General features: G+C 33.6%; 2 protein-coding genes across 2 annotated transcripts in view; one reads left to right on the top strand and one right to left on the bottom strand.

Annotated features, from left to right (window-relative positions):
- Window positions 1–20892, top strand: part of LOC129751907 (fibroblast growth factor receptor 3-like) — a 159222-nt gene that overhangs the window by 126251 nt on the left and 12079 nt on the right. Inside the window, exon 3 of the mRNA XM_055747677.1 lies at window positions 8758–8939. Within this exon, the coding sequence (XP_055603652.1) occupies window positions 8758–8939 (182 nt within the window). The remainder of the gene's footprint in view (window positions 1–8757; window positions 8940–20892) is intronic.
- Window positions 1–20892, bottom strand: part of LOC129751905 (acetylcholinesterase) — a 417996-nt gene that overhangs the window by 394609 nt on the left and 2495 nt on the right. The gene's annotated exons all lie outside the window — the stretch shown is intronic.

Below are 20892 nucleotides of genomic sequence, written 5' to 3'. Positions count from 1 at the left end.
ACAATCAGCAGCAGCAGCTTTTAAAATCTGCGCTTCCAAAGCCATTCCGTTTTTTCCACCGGAAGGCAAAATCAACACACACAATCAGAAGCAGAAGCCTTAAAAATCTTTACATCCCAAGCCAATTCCGTCTTTATTCATCGGTAGGCCAAATAGAAAAATCTGCGCTTCTAAATCCAATTCCGTCGTATTCCACCGGAACGCCAAATCAAAACAGTCAGCTGCAGCAGCCTTAAAAATTTGCGCTTCCAAAGCCAATTCCGTCTTATTCTACCGGGAGGCCAAATCAAAACAATCAGCAGCATCAGCCTTAAATATCTGCGCTATTTGTGCTTGTTCTACCAACCGCGCTATTGTCGTGATTTTACCAATATCAATTCAGAGATTGTTTTCAAAATATCAAAAATTTATTTTGTTTTATTTATCATCAGTGTTTTTTTTAATTTGATTTATTTTCTGCATATCTTTCATTTCATCCCTACAACTTGAAGAGGCACATTCAAGACAATAAATGAAGACAAAACTTGCATTTTTAAATAGCGTTGCTCTTGTCTGATAAACTTGAAGTAGTATATTTATATAAGTCCATTGTTACCCTTGCATTTCGCCATAGATTTACTTTTTTTATCGGAGTTTAACCCGTTAGGGTCATTCTTCGGCATAGTTTTACGTGACAACCATTCAAAGCCAATTGACATCTCTTATAATTTGCCACGTAATATGCAAGACTCTCCCCTAGAGATATGCCGAATAGTAATATTCGTTCAACGGCCGAATACCAAATATCTACTTAATTTTTTTCTAGTTGATGAAACAAATTTTTGGTCGAATATTTTGTCGAATGCTCTAAATAAGAGTAATCAGTTCTAATATTTTTGTTGAAAAAAGAGAATATCAGAGATAGTTTGGTTTTGAAGACGGTAAATAAATGAATAATTTTATTTGTAAAATGTTGCAGGATTTGAACCTGGAACACTGAACAACAGGAATTTCAAAGTTTTTATTCCGAAAACTGGGCAATATCCGAGAAAATCTTAACAGAACCCAGACATTATTCTTTCTAAATTTATAAGACAAAAGTGAAAGATAACTACTTGAAATTTGATATTTTCATCGAATAACATCATCAGCGTTTAACTTGTAAGTATTTTAGGACTTCGAAAAACTTCCTTGAAGTTAATTTTGATGAAATTTACTCTTGAAAATTCGTCTGCGGGCGCAAAAATCCAAAGTTATTAAAACTATTTCTGTGAAAATAATCAATAATCTAAGTTTCTTCAGAAAATAAGTTACAAAAGAATTCACTATTCGATGTTTTAAGCTTATGTACAATTTACATTTTAGACTGGCAATGGAAAATGGAAATGGGGAATGGAAAAAATTCATGATCGAATTTTGAAAACCGACCATATACTTTTTGTAGATGCACTTTTAAGTCATTTGGCAACAAAGTTATAATTTCGATTTTTTCGATTTCCTTTGGTCCCCCGCAACTTTAAGCGCTTTGGGGTACCTCAAAATCAAGTCCGATTGAACTGAAATGTTGCACAGGTCAGGTATTTGGACCAATCTACAAAGTTTATATGGTCGGTTTTCGAAATTCGACATGACCCTTTTGCCTGCCACAATTTAACAAACGTCTTATTTTTATGATTATTTAATTTCCATACTTTTATTCTTATCATATTTCTTATACAGGTTTCATTCTTTGCTACGATTTTCCTGTACACTCAATGCTCCAAGCCCAAACAACCAAAATCCCATAAAACAGATACAAAAAAGCTTGTTCAGCCCCATCATTGATCTGAATTATTATTATTATTATTATTATTATTATTTGTTTATTTATTCATGTAACGTAAGATACACATCTTTTAAGTTGTTACAATTTGGTTGATTCTGTTGGATCTACTTATAACTAATCGTTCCATTTCTGCTCCTAATTTTATCTATGTCGTTGTTACTCCATATATTCTTCCAGCAAACATCTTTTGAACTCTGATTTCCTTGTAATTAATTTTAAACTTGTGGGAAGATTGTTCCAATTAACAATGCCTCGAACGAAGAATGATTTCCCGTAATAAGAAGAACTATGCGGAGGAATTAAAATATTTCGAGTGCGTGAATTTCTTAGAGAAGAGAGCAATGTTTTTAGGTGAACTGGCTTTCCTGAGTTGAGAATTTTATGCATTAGCATGCATGATCGATACTTGTAAAAGTTATCAAAAGAACAGCCAATGAGAAGTTTTTGTAGGTGAGAAACTCGAGAAAACCGTGATAAATTGAAGGCATATCTTACACAGGAATTAAGGGCGACTCGTAGTTTACTTACAGATCTCTCTGAAGCGTTCAAGTAGATAAAATCCCCATAAATAAACAAAGGAAAAACATAAGCTTTGAATAATTTTAGTTTGGTATTAACATCTAGATGTCTAGTTGTTAGGTTTAGCCTTTTAACAGCACCGTAAATTTTACCACATTGAGCATTCACATGATTCCAAGCGAGATCACGATCGAAAATAATACCAAGGTTTTCAGCGTAATCAACAAATTGAATAACGTCATCATTTAAAATAAGTTGTGGATAGCTAGTGAATGATTGTAGTTTTCCAAAGAACAAAGCTTTTGTTTTAGAGGGATTGATTGGTAAGAGATTCGCGTTTGACCATTCAGTCAGTTTGGTGAGATCATGGTTTATTTTACCGAATAAGGCATTCAAGTTTGTAGTTCGCTTTTCACAAAGATAAATCTGCACGTCATCAGCGAAAAGATGTATAGAACAGTACTGCAAAGCAGAAGGTAGATCGTTGATAAATAGCGAAAAAAACAGGGGTCCTAAAATTGATCCTTGAGGAACCCCTGATTTGATAGGAGCAAACTCTGAATAGCAATCATTAAATAGAACGGTTTGTAAGCAGCCTTGTAAATATGACTGGACCAATTCAACTGCTGGCCTCGAAAAATTATATTTGGAAATCAACTTGTTGATAAATATTGCATGCGAAAACACGGTCAAAGGCTTTAGCGAAGTCTATCATCAACAATACAGCAAATCCTTTCTTATCTAGGGCATATGCAATATCGTTATGTACCTTCATAAGTGCAGTTTCAGTACTGTGCGAAGGGCGAAAACCCGATTGAAATTCGTATAAAATATTGGCTTGATTCAAATATTCTGTTACTTGACACTTGATAATTTATTTCAAATATTTTTGAAGTTGCGCTCAAGATACTTATCGGTCTCAAGTTCGATAAATCATGAGCTTTAGTTTTTTTAGGAATAGGAATAACTTTAGAAACTTTCCATTGATAAGGAAATTTTGAGGTTTTAATTATGGTGTTAAAAATATGTTTAAGAGCAGGTAGAATGTGTGGTAACATAATTTTAATTAGTTTAACTGGAATTTCATCCATTCCCAATGCATCAGATTGCATTGAACTAACCGCTTTAATAATTTCGCTGTTTTCAAAATCCTTGAATTTGAAACCTTGTGGATTATAAGGATAATGAAATTCATCAACGTCGATACTAGTAAAGTTTGATGAAAAGTAGTTATTTATTTCTTCAGCTTCAAAGTTAGATACAGTTAGGTTTCCTGGAGATTTCGACAACCCAAACTTTCTTAAATTATTCCAAAATGTTCTGGCGGGCAAATCAAGATTTATGCGATTCTTGTCCCGGATAGTTTTAGCTTTAGAAATTAAAGAATTCACTTTATTACGCAGAGTTTTGTACTTATTTTTATCGTCGGCTGACTTCGAACGTTTCCAAGTATTATACGCTAAGTTTCTATTGATTATTGCGTGGTTAATTTCATGATTGAACCATTCATTTTTACGAACCTTTCTAAATTTCAGAGGAAATATCAACTCTTGAATTTCTAACAAAAATGTGTTAAAATGGTGAACAAGTATATCTGGATCATCTATGCTCATAAAAACGTTCCAATCTACTTCGTTGAGAATAGCATGGAGTGCATTTTGGTCAAAATTTCTGTAGTTCCGGAACCAATATCCATCTGCTTGAACAGTTTTAGGGAAAGATAATGATGAGAAAATTAAGTCATGGTGTGAAACACCCGGTAATGAAATTTGGCTAAATCGGATTACAGCATCGGGGGAATCGGATAAGAGCAGATCAAGTAAGGAATTTCCGGTATTATGGAAATATGTGGGTTCTTCACTAATGCAGGAAAAATTAGTGCTGTGCAGGAAATCCCTAAAGTTAAGGATTCTTCCATTTTGTTTAAAAAGGTCAGTATTAAAATCCCCTAAGAAGAAAGCGCTATTACAAGTAACCGCAAACTGTTGTGCATGAGCTAGAAGCAAATCAGAGCAATCTTTTTCTGGAGGGTTGTAGTAAAGGCCGAATAATAGTTTCCGATCATTTATGAAAAATTCAGTGAGTATGAACTCGGTGCAATTTGCCTCATTATTATCAGATTTCAAAAGAATTCTACACTTGAGGTTGTTTCTGAAATAGATGCAAACGCCACCTCCGCGTCTGCTGCGATCGTTTCTAACCAAATTGAAACCCTCAATCATTATTACAGCATCACTAACTGATTCACTAAGCCATGTCTCAGTCATGAAAATTATATCTAGTTTGGTGTTTATGAATAAATTTTTAAGTTCAATGAATTTGGAAAATTGGCGAGCGCAAAGGCTCTGGACATTAATGTGGCTAACATTTAGCATGTCATTACATAGAACGGTGTTAATAACAGCAATGGGTATATCATTGCTCGTCGAGGCATTACTATTAGGATCATTATCCATTAGGAAGAAGCAAGGTTAAGGAATCAAAGTTCAAGAAGAAGTTGCTAGGAAGAAACATGTTTGGAACGACAATCAACTCAGTACAATTCATAATAATCAAATGCTACTAGGATTATCAGTTTTTTTGAAATATGGAACGGAATTATCGTTAATCCAGATTTTTGAAAAAATATAAATAGGTACTAATTGATGCAAATAGACGAATAATGCACCGGTGTCATTTGTTTGACCAACTGTTGATAGCATTGAACAGGTATACAGTACCTTGGAGTAATAAGCGGGCGTTTTCTATTATTCATCAGCGAAGTGGGCAGCTCGGCAACTCAAGACTCCATCCAGGGCGCAATAGCAACAAAAATACGGCGGGATACTATTTTGGTAATTCCATTCTTTCGACCAGCAACAACGATAACCATACATCCACCAGAGTAACGTCGTTTGCCTTCAACGGTTGGGCGAAAATATGACGCTATATGTACTTCAAAATTTAAGTTCTTTTTGATACTTTCAAGTTCCAAGCCAAGTCTAAATGACCTTCTATTCAGCTTCCAGTGGACTTTTGTTTCATCTTTCAAAACATCATAAAATGAGCGACAAGTTCTCTCTCTTTCTCACTTTCACCATAGGCATCAAGATTATATGGTCGGGATTCGACCAGACCGAACTGAACGCCATAAACTTGATTTCGAGAAAATCGAGTTCAAAGTTCAGAGCCCTACCAATTGATACTATTTTATAAGATATAACATTTTACCATTTTACCATCACATTTAGACTCTTATAAAGCCGTCGAGGCTATACTGGTCGATTTCTGATTACTCAATAAGTCGAAAACTGAAGTTTAATAGCAATGTGTTTGCACCCAGTTCACTCTGGTCGAACCAAAATGTTTGAAAAATTGCCATGCGCTATCATTTGACTGGGCAATTTGTTCTAAACGTAGGAGCCTACTAATAGGCGCTTTACGAGCAGCACCTAACGAGTATGGCTGATGCTTGAAAAATGGTTTTTTTCGTTGAGCCAGAGTGAACCGAGCCATACAAATTTCGCACTTTTGAAATCCGGAATACCTTTGATTGTTACTTACCGGTTGCGTTCTGAACAACAGTAAGCAATACAATACAGCATTTTTCATCGTTAAATGTTAAAAATTCTAACATACCTTTGAGTAAATTGGAAAACAAAATTCAAGGGATTCGGTTCAGTCTGGCGGAGCGAAATTTTAACAAATGCTTACAATCCGAAATACAAAGTTTTTAGCCACGGGAACGTTTTCAATCATTTAATTTATCAGACATTAGTTCGTGACGAGCCGAAGAACTGTTTTGAATTGAAAAAATCAACACACAAAAGATTATTTCGCACAAAACCAGTTTTCATGACCAAAACAGACTTTTTGTCTTTACTTCTAAGGAGGCTCTCAGTTCACTTTGGCGCAACGCATTTATGCCATTTCCACTGTCTGCAACATTGAAATTCTCTAATAAAATCAGAAAAAATTGGAAAAATGTTCTGATTTTCACTGGACAGGTAGTTTATCATGTTTCGCATCCGCTGCAATAGATAACTCATTTTTTATCAAATTGGCGTTCAGTTCGGTCTGGTCGAATCCCGGCCATATCACCTTCTCTTAATTGTTTACTACGTTCAGTAGTACATGGTGCCGCACAAAACCTATAAATCAAGTAATTTTTTAATTCAATAAAATCAAGAGTACAAATGGTGATAAAATTCCCATCTTCCACAATTTGTATTTAGCTGTTGTAATCTTTCGTATAGGTATTTGATGTTTTTTGAAACTTCCATAAAATACTTAAAACTTTATTTATTCTCCCCTTTGGGATTTTTAGAAATTTCGAAGGAGAGGGTGACAAAAGAAGAAATTGATAATTGTTCCGGCTTTATGGATTTTTATTTTTATATATTTTAATACAAGCACAATAAAAATACTGCCTTAAAGTGGTGTTTATAATGGTTTATAAACTTACTTTTTTTATTCGAAGAAAAAAATTACCAAAAACTGGCTATTTAAACAATTAAAATTGCTGAACACCTCAACTTGTTACATTGTTTTACGCACTTATGGGCTCTCATCGTTTCGATTCCGATTATTCTTAAAGTTATTGTGGTTCTTCAATTTATGAAGAAAGCATCGAAGAACAATACTATAGACCCGAATAACCCGGGTGGTGAAAAGGTCTCAAATAAATTATAATAATAATAACACTAGTTTACAAAATTTAAAAAAAAAATCGTGAACTTGATTAACTGTCCAACATTTTTAATGTAAAATCGGGCGCTGAATCCGAAAATTAAATTCAAAAAAATCTAATTAGAACCGTTTATGAGTTATGCTCCAAATATGAAACTTCGGAAAAATAAAAAAAGTTCTTGTACTTAGATTAAAATATTTCGGACGGCATGACAGTAATTTGAAATCCCTCTTTCGCATATTGAAGGTGAATTAAATTTCTATCGATCATCTGAACACTGTTTTTGCGTTCGACCAACAGTATTATTGATATTAGTGACTTTATAAGAGAAAACATTATAAAAACGCAATTTCTTCAATTTTCATTCGATTTTGATAAACAACCACTTGAAATCTTTGTTTTAAATTGACATTTAAGCGCTAAAGAAAATCAGATTTTTTAAATGCTACCATCGAGTCTAAAACTTTCGTTGAAACAAAATTTTCTCGAAAAAAATGCGTTTTTTATAATTTTTTTTCTCATAAAGTCATTAATATCAACAATACTGTTGGTCATACGCATACAGTGTTCAGATGATCGATAGAAAATTAATTCACCTTCAATATGCAAAAGAGGGGTTTCAAAATACTGTTATGCTGTCCGAGATACTTTAATCTAAGTACAAGAACTTTTTCAATTTTTCCGAAATTTCATATTTGGAGCATAACTCAAAAACGGTTCTACTGAGATTCTTTTGAATTTCAGTTTCGGATTCAGCGCCCGATTTCACATTAGAAATGACCTTCAGTTTACTGAGTTCAAAAATGCTGTAAACTAGTGTAATAATCGAAGTACAATTTAAAACAAGTCTTTAAATATTTTGACCAATTCTTTGATGCAAATCTTAAACGAAAACCCCCAATCGAGATGGTCTATTTCCGTCCTCCGGTGCTACTAATTGCATCTGTCATTTTAGTTTTACCCTCATCAAGTACCTTATATTAAATTTACTGACCCAAATGTAACTATATCACACTTTCTGGCTTCACGCACTACCTGCTAGAATTCTCAAACCGCCCCACTTGAAAGGTAAAATCAGGTTTTTGCGCCAGCATGTTTCCTCTCACCTGGTAATTATTCCGAGAATCACTTCAATTACAAGTGGCCGTAATTCATATCGCGGTGTGGCTCGTTCGGGCTAAAAAGGGAACTCAGCCGAAGCTGTCAGTTAAAAATAATGATTATAAAAAACGGAACTGGAAAGAGGAAAGAGAACTGAAGGGAAAAAACAATGAATCGCTGTCGTCGGTACCTTGAAATGCCCACGTTATCCCGCCACTTCAAGAGTGTCCAAGATGTCATATTAGTGCCTGTTTTAAATTGAAAGGTGCAGGCCCAGGGCGTAAAACAGTCGTCGCTGAAATAGTGTATTTTTTATTTATTCGCACAAATTTTTCTTCTCTTGATTGCTTTTCGGTTGAAGCAAAACGATGAAAAAATTGGTTCGTATCAGTTTAGACAACCGGGTAACGACCGGAGCAGAGAACTGTCCAATTAGCGTGTGCCACGTTCCGACAAGGACGATTCATCTCTCCGTTTGAAACACGTGATTGACCTTTTTATTGCCAGCGTTCTGTTTTTCATAAGCTTCACTTGTTATCAATCAGTTCCTGCTGAGATTCTGGGAAAAATAATCAAGAGAAGGGTGATACATGGGAATCTTCAATAATGTCAGCAGTTATTGAACACAATTTTAATCGAACGCTTTTGTTTATTCTTGTTACAGGTTCAAAAATGGCCAACCATATCCATGGGGCGGCGATATCAGCTCGCTAATTGTGTATCCTGAAGCGGCCAATCAAACCATCTACACCCACCGGATATCGGAAGCGGATATTGGCAACTACACCTGTGTGCTGCGAAATGACACCGATATCATCCGGCACGATATCGAGCTGCGGATGCAAGGTAATTTGGCGATAGCTAAAAAAAATGGCTTAGGAAAAAAGCAATCCTTTTATCCGTCCCTGATGAATGAAATTGATATCACAGTTTTTGCTTGATTGGTGAAGCGTTTTCATGAGCTGATAAAGATAAGCTTTTTATATTTACTGCATCAGTTTTAATCTTGAATTAAAGCTGCACTTCAAATACTAAACTATTTATTCATAATAATTTGTTAAAAATTAAATTTTCAGGAGACGTGGCTCCATCTTTGTATCTTGATCCATTTCTTAAGTTATTTCTTATAAACAACATTATTCTAAACATTTCCTGTTTTAAAATTGACATCTCATGTTATCAACAACTGGCAGCATAAGGAAAATAAAGTACGTCTTATAATAAACAAACGATCGCGATGGTTAGTCGTTGCCTACATAAACCTTTCCTCGAACTGGGAATGGCTGCAGGGTGAAATCTTCCTGGAAGAATATATGCAGATAAAGCTAAATGTTCTGCTTGTCACATTGGACATCCTTTTGTGTCCATTACAAGATAACATGTATCCTTCTGTTGATGACTAACCTACACTTCTGTTTCAACCAGAAGACCATGAATTATGAAATTTTGGGATCAGAGCTCCCTTAGATAGCCTTCGAAGAATGGAATTTAATTCAAAATTCATGTTTTTGAAAGGATGCCGTGCGCAAGTTCGTAGAACTGAACATTTTAGATGTGAACTTGGAGAAAGGTGAAATTGTTAGTGGTGTTTTTATCAAACTTGAGCGTGCTCAATCCTAGTTCTATAATGTGAGACATGAATTATTTTACCTACGCTAATATTTAAGAACTGTCCTTATTAGTCACTATATGCTCCCATATGTGTTTCGGCCTTTTTGGTCCCCAAGCATCAGTGGAAAATCTGTGATGATTTGGTTGATTTCTGCATTAACGTCCACGTTTTAATTTTGTATATAATTCGAATGGAAGAACAAATTTCGCACATGAATAGTACAGGAAATTCAAATAAGCATAAAACGAAGTTGGTATTTCATCATTGATTTTGCATTTTTCAGCTCCATTTGTTGCTAACATGAAAAGAAGCTAAGTATTTCATGAAAAACGTTAGAACCATTTCAAAATAAAAAAAACGAATCCATTGAAAAGTATTTATAAATTACAGACTTTGCTTGCTAGAGCTTTCATAAAATATTTTGCCAAGCTTTTATAACTCAAAAATTTATTGGCAATGCAAAGCAGTTTTTGATATTTTTCATTTACATCAAGGTTGCCAGAATTTTTTCAGCACGTATCCGGGCTGGAAAATTCGGGAAATTTTACATAAAAACCTGGCAAAATCCAGACATATGATGTGAAAATTATTATTATTATTTATTATTTCTTTATTTCATTCTTGCAACGTAAGATTACAATCTTTTTAATTGTTACAATGTGGTAGGATGTTTTCTTGTATTTTTTATAACTAATAACTAATCGTTCCTAATTTGTTACGTTTTAAATGCCGTTCTACTCCATGAATTCCTCTAGCAAAAATTGACGACAAAAAATCCGGTCAACATCCTGGCAAATTTTTGTCAAAACCCAGGAATTACTCAACAAAAATCAAGAAAAAAAAGCTGAAAAAATTTTTTTTATCAAAACTCGTTGACAGATTTTAAATTGTATTTTAGGCTTCCAAAAAACCTTTTATGAACATATTTATAAAACTTCCTCAAAAATTTCGTTTTGGAGGCAAAAATTTAAAAGAAAATTATGACACATTTTGTTTTTGTATAATTTGCTAAATATAGTGAAAAAATCCGGGCAATACCCAGGTTTTTTTCAATGAAATCCGAGCAACCGAGCAGGGCCGAACTGTTCCCAAAATTTGTATCAAATATCCGGGCAAACCTGGATAAAACCGGACAATCTGGCAACCTTTGTTTACATGAAATGTACTGCAAAACCAAGGAATAGTGGAAATATTCAAATTAGAAAATTATAATATTTTGTTTTTCCAAACAAATTTGCATATCAAATTAAAACTCGGTGCGCTAGTTCAGGACTGAATGAATTGTTACAACAATTATAATTGCTTTTTTCGGCAGTAAAAATAACCTCAAAAAGTTTTCGGAAGGCGTAAAAATTTATAAATTTAAAAATTCTATGCAAAACTTGCAGCGGTCCCTATGCAGAGCCGGACTAAGCATTTTTTTCTCGGGGGTCCCTGTGAATAGTTTTTTAACGTGCCGTCCAAGAGAATAGGAACTGGAAATGAGTTCAGTATATAGCATTCAAATAACAATGAAGTCTGATATCTTCAAACAAAATAAATATTTCCATCAAGGCAATTAAGGAAAAACATTAAAATTTTAAACTAAGAATCTAAAATTTAAAAAAAAAATGAAATAAATTCAAATTCCCTGGATACAGACATAAGAATTCAAAAGTTGCATTCAAAAGTTGGAATAACCAAAACCATAACCAAAAAATAAATTAAATTTAAACTGAAATTGAGAAACAAAGTTACAACCATAGCCAAAGCAGTAAATGCAAAATTTATATTTAAAATCTCATTGTTTATTTCAATTTCACATCTTTTATTCACAAAAAAAGCGTTATCATACAATGGGGTAAAAATAACAAAAAATGTAATGCAGATTACAATTTTAAATTAAATACAAGATTCCCCTCAGATAGAAAAAAAATCTGAAACTTTTGTCGAATAGTTCTTCTTAATGTGTTAAAAGTTACGCTGGAAATTAAATGTTCAAAACACATTATCATAAAACTGGAAGAAGCTGAAATTAAAAACCAAGAAACATTGATGGTTAGAAAATCTCTAATTGAATTTCGCAGTTCAACTATGAGAGTGTTTTTATGATTTAAATAATTTGAGAATGGTTGACTAGGAAATGATATGCTGAATTCAGGATATTTGATATAGTTGATTGAAGATAATTTTAAAATAAAAGTACATGCATTAATATGAAACTCAAGATAAATTAGTTGGAAACGTTTCACTTCGAATATAAAATTTTAGACTAAAATCGGAGCGAACCTTTAATAGAGGATTTGAGTATTGCTAATTTGCTTAACTAAAGCTACTACAAACAGCCGGTCAAATCCGGACATTTGATTTCAAAATTGACGATCATAAATCTGGGCAATATCTTATCAAAACAAAAAAAATTAAAAAATTTAAATTTAAAATTTTATCAAAACTCCGGAAGAAACTTCCAAAAACACCTTTTATGATTTTTTTTTTAAACTTAATTTCGTTTTGGAGGCTCTTTATTTTCTAATTGGCATTTCAGTCTTTAGGAACCAAATTACAGAGTTTTACAATTTTCTCGACGTTTCGGCCTTTGATCTTGCCCTTCGTCAAGGGACAATTTGCACTAAACTGTATATGTTCCTGACTGTAATCAAGAAAGAAAGAAAATTTATTAAAATTGGTTCAAAATCGACAGGAATTCTCTTGACACTGTTCACATTGTTTACACTCAGGAACATATACAGTATAATGCAAATTATCCCTTGAAGAAGGCCAAGATCAAAGGCCGAAAAATCGGGCAAATTGTAAAACTCTGCAATTTGCTTTCTAAAGAATGAAATGCCAATTAGGACATAAAGAACCAAACAATATCAGTCTTTTTGGAGGCATAAATAGAAAAAAAAAACACATTTTTTTTTGTTTAATTTGATGTGATCAAATCCAATCAAAATCCGGGAGTTTTCCGAAGAAATCCGGGCGACCTGGTGGGCGTTTCCAAATTTTCTATTAGTTATCCGGGAAAACCCAGATAAAACCGGGTAATCTGGCTACTTTAGTGTAGAGTGTATGAACCAACGCAAATGTTACAAATGATTGAAAAGCTAACATTTATTTTACATTATTCATACTCATACTTATGCTTATAAAGTGGACATACAAGATTACCTGGTTAAATATATTTAATTGCCAGTAAAGTTCGAGAAAGCTCCAAATTTCAAAGTATTTTCAATGTTTTTTAATACCCGAATATTGCTTGGATAAAAGTTTTGAATGTTATAAACATATGTAAAAACTTTAAGTTATTTAAGCTAATATGTAGGGGAGAGTGGGGTATTACGGGCCACTTTTTTCTTTGTTTCATAACTTCTTTATTAGAAAAGATAAAATGAAAAAAATAAATGGAAAGGTTTTCTACATTTTTGAGGCATCATTAGGCATGTATTGTTATTTTTTAAATACATTAATTTCCCGAGTTTTGACTGTTTTGAAAAAAGTTATTTTTTTTGGATTTTGAAAAACTGTGGGGAAACGTGGGCCACCAAATCCAAATTGACTAGATAATGTGCAATGTTTATGAGTTGACCCAAAACTGAAATTTCATAATTCATTTAGTTATTTTAAAGCAATTTCAGATGAGGAAACTAAAAAGAGAGTTGTGTATTATCGAATAGATCCTAAAACCTGGCTCGCGAACGTTTCGGCAAAATTCCATATATAGGATTTTTGTTCGTCTCTATCGCATTAGAAAAGATGGACAAAACATTTTCCATAATTCTTCATTTGGCAAAAGAAAACTTTACAAATAGTTGTGGTGATATAGTGTTAGGATAAATGAAATTATAGTTAATTTATATTTATTTATATTATTACTATTATTATTATATACTTAATTTGTATCAAATTATATTATGTGGAAACTACCATAGATTTGCATTTGAAATTCAATTCGTCATGACCCACATTTGGAATAAAAATATTGGTTTTCGACAATATTAGAATCATTCCCTTCAAGCGTGCATTGCCAGCGGCACAAAATGTCGAGCATGCACCCTATATGCTGTCAGTACACTGTACTAGGGGTGTACAATTGATGACAGTGATTCCCAATGGTATTGGTAAGAAGTACGATAATGCTAGAAGACATGTGTTGGTGATTACGAAAGGCGGGCCCGTATTGCAAAAGCTAAACTGCAATCATTCTGTAAACCATTCTCGGCGAATGAAGTCGCGGCTCTGGTCTTTCATGACCTTGTGTAGTGAAACGACTGTGAATGGCAAGGCCATTCACCACAATAGTAATAACGTATTTTAGGTTCTGAACGTGTAAAAAAACATCAAAATACAGGTGGCCCAAGATACCCCACAAAATGTGGCCCACGATTCCTCACAAGCAATGATTTGGAAATTGGTTGCGTTTGTGTGACCTATTTATGTTTCATCAAAAATTCCTTTTCCACGTGAAAGAACATGACAAATCCAAGATCATAAGCGTATGAGCAGATTTTTGTTATGTATTGGAGGTCTCGCACGGATGCAATTTTTCGGGTGCTTTTTTAATTATGTAAGTACATTTTTCTAGGCTAGTTTCATAAAAGAAGCGTATGATACGTACATAAGTCAACAACATATAGAAAAACATGCTTACGCAAAGCGACGACGATGACAGTTGGATTGCGATTTTTATCTCAACAGACATCTGAGATATTTGAAGTGGCCCACGTTTCCCCATGGCCCACGTTACTCCACTCTCCCCTACTCAATGTAAATTGGAAATGATATTTTATACTACCTCTTCTTTCAAAAACTGATAATTTCCTACTATTTTTTAATTCGATAAATTTAAGATAAAGTTATTGAAGCCGCCGTAAAACCTTAACATTTTTTCTAATGTAAAAAAAAATATTTCAAATTCAAATCATAATGGTGTTTATTAGAACTTCTTAAATATAATCTTTATTATATAAATACGAAAAAGTTATGTTTTGCGGTCGTCCCAGGTTCCCGGATTTATTCAGACATACCCTGGTTTTCAAAGTAATCTGGACAAAGAAAGCAAACTATTGCCTGGCTCAAATAGAAACTGTCTTTTCCTAAATTGTATTTTTTAAGTTTGAAGAACGATTTGAACTCTGCTGACGTGTTTCGATAAAAAAAATTAAATTGAGGGCGATTTTTGACATTTTTCTATACATTTTTTAATAATCACTGGATTCTGCATAGATTTGTCCGAACATAAATTCGGGTTAAACTCTGAAATTATTACTCCTTACTTCTATTATAGTGGAATTATTATTTATTTATGACTAGCTGATCCCATACGGACTCCGTTTCGCTTTTGAACTTGGAATATGTCATGAACAGTTTGTATGAAAGTCAATTGCCGAAAATTTTCCAGATGCACTTCCGAATTCATTGTTAAGTAATAATTGCAAAAATATTGGACGATTACTTTTTCTGTCGAAGGCTACTAAATTTGAAATCAGGAATCAATTGACCGTGCCAAAAAAACCCCGTGTATAAATTTTGACTCGATCGTTGCATAAAAACCCCTTCGGTGGCATAACATAACACTCTTTGATACCTGAAATTGATTGCCCCCTCAAAACTCCCGTGTGCAAATTTTCAAAGCAATCTATTGCATGATTACGTCAATATTGCTAAAAACAGTAAAAGCTAATTAATATGGACGACCCTTTCGTCGACCCCTGGCAAAACATTTGACATCTGGAATCGATTGCCCGTCCCCGAAACTTACCGTGTCTAATTTTCATTACAATCCGATGTCAAATAATGACGATATGCCAAACATATTGAACGGTTAATATGGACGACCCCCTTTGCCGGCCCCTTATACTGAATTTAATACCCGAAATCCATTGCTCGTCCCTCAAAACTCTCGTGTACCAAATTTCATCTGAATCGGATGTATAATAACGACAATATGGCATAAACAGTGAATAGTTAGTATGGACGACCCCTTTGGTCGACCCCTGTTTTTAATTTGGATAAGTGAAATCAATTTTTTGTCCCTAATAACTCCTACGTGCAAATTTTCATCTCAATCCGATGTATAAAAACATCAATATCACTAAGATATTAAAAATTTGACATGGACGACCCCTTTTGCCGGCCCCTTACACTGAATTTGATACCTCGAATTGATTACACGTCACTCAAAACTATCGTGTATCAATTTTCAGCTGAATACGATGTATGATAACGTCAATATCGCAAAAACATCGAACATTTAATATGGACGACCCCTTTGGCTGACCCCTTACATACACCTTGACACCTGAAATCGATTGCTCGTTTTTCAAAACACTCATGTGCAAATTTTCAACACGATCCGACGAAAAGTAACGTCAATATCGCGAAAACAATATTTGTCTTGTATGGACGACCCCCTTCAGAAGGGGTCGTCCGAAAATCTGAAAACATTTTTCATCCTTCGTGGTCTTAATGAACATCCATTCCAAATTTCAGACCTCTAACTCTAGCTAGTGGTGCATCAAATAGTTATTCGATTCCTCAGAAATAAAATCACACAAGATGAGTTTCATTTGGTTTGAACTTTTCAAGTCCGAACTTACTTTTTCCATAGTTGATTGATTGAATTATATAGGGAAATCGAGGGTAGAATTAGCCATAACTCAATTTTTCCGAAGCGTATGGTAGTACAAACAGCCTTCATTGGATTCCTAAATAAAAATCACACAAGTTAGGTCTGGTTTTGTTTTAAATTTGTTAGTCAAAATCAGATATATTTTTTAAGATTGTTTACTTAAAGTAGGGGAATCAGGGGTTAAAAAGGCACTATATCTTCGTTCGTAAGCGCGTGCGGCATCTGAAACCATGCCGTATCGATTTTTAGAACATTTTCACTAAAGGAATGTATGTATATATTCATAGATTTGATTCGTGTAGAAGGAAGGATATTAAATTTATTCGCTGTTTATACACTTTTTCCCCATTCTGCATTGATAGAACTTTTTAAATTCAGAGATGTAAGCAATTATTTCAACAGTCGCGCCGCCAAATTTACATTATAGGCGTAATATGGTTTCGGAGTTATCAAAAAAATCATATTTCAAGGTAATCCAAAAAATCCTATTTCCATAGAATTGTTGTATTTTAGGTCACACATAGTTAAGAAAGCTCAAATTTTGTGAAATTATTGTGTGATAGTAGATCTATCTCACGCAGAAAAATTTGAACAAAAGTATCTTTAGAGGAAGGAGTAATAGAAGGTCAAAGTCAAAGTGAGCAGCCGGCCGTGGCCTAGAGGACAGTTTATAAGCCTGCAGCAAGGATGCCGAAATCACAGAAAAATCTTTCATTTCACAGAATTTTAAGCAAATTTTCATCACAGAATCTGTGTCACAGTACACAGAATTTTGAAAAACTCTCAGATTTCAAAGAATTTTTGAATTTTTAAATAGATTTCCAAAATTGTAATTTTTTGGGCCAATATAAAATTTGATTTTTTTTACTTTGAATTAAAAAATATGATAATATTGGTAATTCTAATTGATTGAGCCCGAATTAAAGATAAAAAAGACCCAATTAATCATAAATTTTCAATGAAATTAAAGAAAATAACATCACAGAATTTTTGGGTAAAATCACAGAAAGTCAGAATTATGTAGAGAAATGAATCCAACTTAGATGAAATTTCAGGGACTAGATATGGGAAAATTGATGTTGAAAAACATGCGAAAAAAATTCGCCTTGTCTCCCGGTGAGACTTGAACCCACATCTTGCGCCTCTCCGGGGCCCATGTATTAACATTCTACTACAGGAGACCAACCTGGCGTATGAATATTATACTGGTTGAGTGTCGATGTCTATCGGAATGAAGGGAATAGTTCTCCCATGTGATCATAATCATTTTTCTTGGTCTATATCTATTCCCATCTTTTCATCTTACGGTAGTTGGACTCAAATTTGGATATTTTAGGCACGGCAAGATTTGCATTGCCTTCTCATATACTGCACGGGTTGTCAGTGCCGTGCCTAAAATATCCAAAATTTGAGTCCAACTACCGTAAGATGAAAAGATGGGAATAGATATAGACCAAGAAAAATGATTATGATCACATGGGAGAACTATTCCCTTCATTCCGATAGACATCGACACTCAACCAGTATAATATTCATACGCCAGGTTGGTCTCCTGTAGTAGAATGTTAATACATGGGCCCCGGAGAGGCGCAAGATGTGGGTTCAAGTCTCACCGGGAGACAAGGCGAATTTTTTTCGCATGTTTTTCAACATCAATTTTCCCATATCTAGTCCCTGAAATTTCATCTAAGTTGGATTCATTTCTCTACAAAAAAAGTTTCGCTGACTGAATGTTTGAGTCAAGACCCATCTTTGGGTCACAGTTTAAAAATAGTCAGAAAAAGTTTATGAATACGATTTTTAACAAAACAAGCTGTAAAGATTAGTCAACACACCGATAGGGGAAGATGGGGATACTTGATCCCCTTTTCTTATTTTCATCATATCTTTTCGGGAAAACTTAGCAACTCGCCGTCTTTTGCGTTTTCTGACAGCGTGCAATTTCACGTTCATATGCTCCAAAAAATAGAGCGATACTTGAACTCGTAGATCAGCTAAAAGTATTTTCGTGAGACTAAAAAATTGTGATATTTTTTAAGTTACAGGAGACTAGTTCCCTTATTCAGGATGCCCTGACCCTAGGCAAAAATCTAATAAAATCCGAAGATAAAAGGTCCGTTGACTATTTCTTGCCATATTAGTTCTCATTTCACAGTATGTAGGTATCAGATAAAGAGAATTATTAAAGTTTGTCTTCTAATCTAGAGTCATTACATACTTTAAGGCGCAATTTTCCAGTTTTTGAATAAATACAGTATTTTTAGCCCTTTTTAACAGATAATTACTCGATAAACATACGTTATTGGTCAGATATTAGTAATTTCTTGATAAACAATGATCAGGATCCATCCAGATGAAAAATACATCTTTTTAGACTATAGGGATCAATTATACCCATAACAAACATTTTGGAGAACTTCATCTTAAAAAAATTGAGAGTTTACTTTTGCTTTAAAAATGTGGCATTATGAAGATCATATTATACTCTAACGATTGACATATTGGAATAAATTGGAATGAAATATTTTTGTAATAATCTTTTCATGTGAGAAACATTTTAAAAAAAGATCTTCAAATCACATTTTTTTTTAATTTCAAACAAAGTTCAATAACTAGAAAATTAAAATTTTTAAAATAAGTTAAGATAACAGAATTGTTGTTTTGTTATGTTTGTCACATTTTTTCTAGAACATTTGATATTTGTAAGACATTCCTGTTTCGAGATATAGCGAAGGAATCAAGTATCCCCAGGGATAAAGTATCCTCATTCTCCCCTATTGTTATCAGAAACCCGTAGTTCCTCACAAAAATTACAAAAATCGATATGCTGGATAATTATTCTAAGAACTAAGATTTTTATTACTGCGTTAAAAATTCTCGCTAAACTACTATTTTTAATAGAAAAAATGTAGATACACCTTTATTATAACGGTAGTGTCGGTTTCTTATCCATGTTATGAAATAACACACTTTTTATTTGGTTTATCGCTAGTTTAATAAAAAAAAAATAGTTATATAAATTCAGTTATCTTTACTAAGTAAATTATTTTAACAAAACAGCCTAATAAATTCAAACAAAGTGAAATTTTCTATCAAACCGCCAGTAATTTGTACTGATATCACGGTAATTTCAAATTAACGTAACACAGTAAACACTAACTGCCGAAACTGGTAGTTTTTTTTTGCAGAATATATCTCATGCAAAGTAGCTATTAAAGCTTAGTTCTTTTAGAAATGGGACAGTTACGAATGCGTGTATCTCAAAAACCTTTCTTTTGATCCAAATACTTTCTATGAAGGAAATGAAGGTAATCTTATGATAATTTTTGAAAAAATTTGAAAAAAATTATTCATCGTTTTTTTGTAAGAATAAATTCTACTTTATTCTTGGTACCTCCCTTCGGCCAGCGCACACTTTTTTCAGTCATGATAATGATCAGTTTTTCAAACTAATACTTCGTCTAATCTGTATTTTAGGTGGCTACATCCCCCTCCTTCAATTTCTAACACTTTTCGGACCAATTCTTCTCTTTTAAAAGAAACTGAGGCCACTTTAGTGGATACAGCTGTTTCGAAAATGACAAATTTGATTATTTTCAGCCACTTTTTAAGCGTTTTTAATGGAATTTCTGCTGACAAAATCTGACAATAACGAAATAAAACCATGAGGAGATTGAACTTAAAGTATAATCGGTTAGTATAGATCGTAGGTTGCGAAGGGTACATAAAAGATTACTCTTTTTAGGCTTTTGAAAAGAGTGAAAACCATAGATTTCGTTTTGAAAATTGTTGTTTTTTCCCAGGAGCAGAATTTTGGCAAATCATTATATTTTATACAAAATAATAAGCAAATACATACTTTAATATACTCGGGACCTTGCCACGAGCAGACGTGGTATAGGATTCAAACGATGGAATTTGTTTAAAATAGGGTATTTCATAAGTTTTTTCGTTCATCAGAAATCATCTGTCCCATAGCCCCAGAACCAGATATACAGCTTACGAGCTGTGGATCTAGCAAAAATTTTTTGTTTGAGGTTAGGTTTGATTGACTCATTAAGAGGCAACACTTTCAGCTTATCGGAGAATTTTTTTTTGTATATTTCAGCGATCTACCCTTAGTTTTTCGCTCATTGAAAATTAAAAATGCTGGTATGAGACTTGACTTCCCTGATGACCCTTAGCCGAAGTTGCCGATCATATGCTTCACTCCAATGGTTGATTTGAACTTTGTGGACATTTTTGACAGTGTTGGCATACTTTTCCATCACTCACACACAGTAGTTCTTTGAATAATCAATGGTTTTGTCGGCTATCAATTTGATAATGATGGATTTTGAATGAAACTGTGCAAAATATTTTTTTCCTTTTTCTCTTGCATCGTAAATATCTCAAAAACGCGTAAATTTTAAATTTTGAAAAAAATAGGTCGGATAGTACTTTTTACAGGCAACAAAATGCTATCAAAATTTTTAATTTCCGATTACTAGTAAACGAGCAATTAGCGAAAGAAAGTGTCCCATTTCTAAAAGAACTAAGCTTTATTATCAGTACGAATTTTTTTATAACCGAGACCG

The sequence above is a fragment of the Uranotaenia lowii genome, chromosome 3, assembly GCF_029784155.1.
Source record: "Uranotaenia lowii strain MFRU-FL chromosome 3, ASM2978415v1, whole genome shotgun sequence".
Classification (NCBI taxonomy): Eukaryota; Metazoa; Arthropoda; class Insecta; order Diptera; family Culicidae; genus Uranotaenia; species Uranotaenia lowii.
Note: the sequence above shows the minus strand (reverse complement) of the source record. Positions and strands in the feature narration are given on the sequence as shown.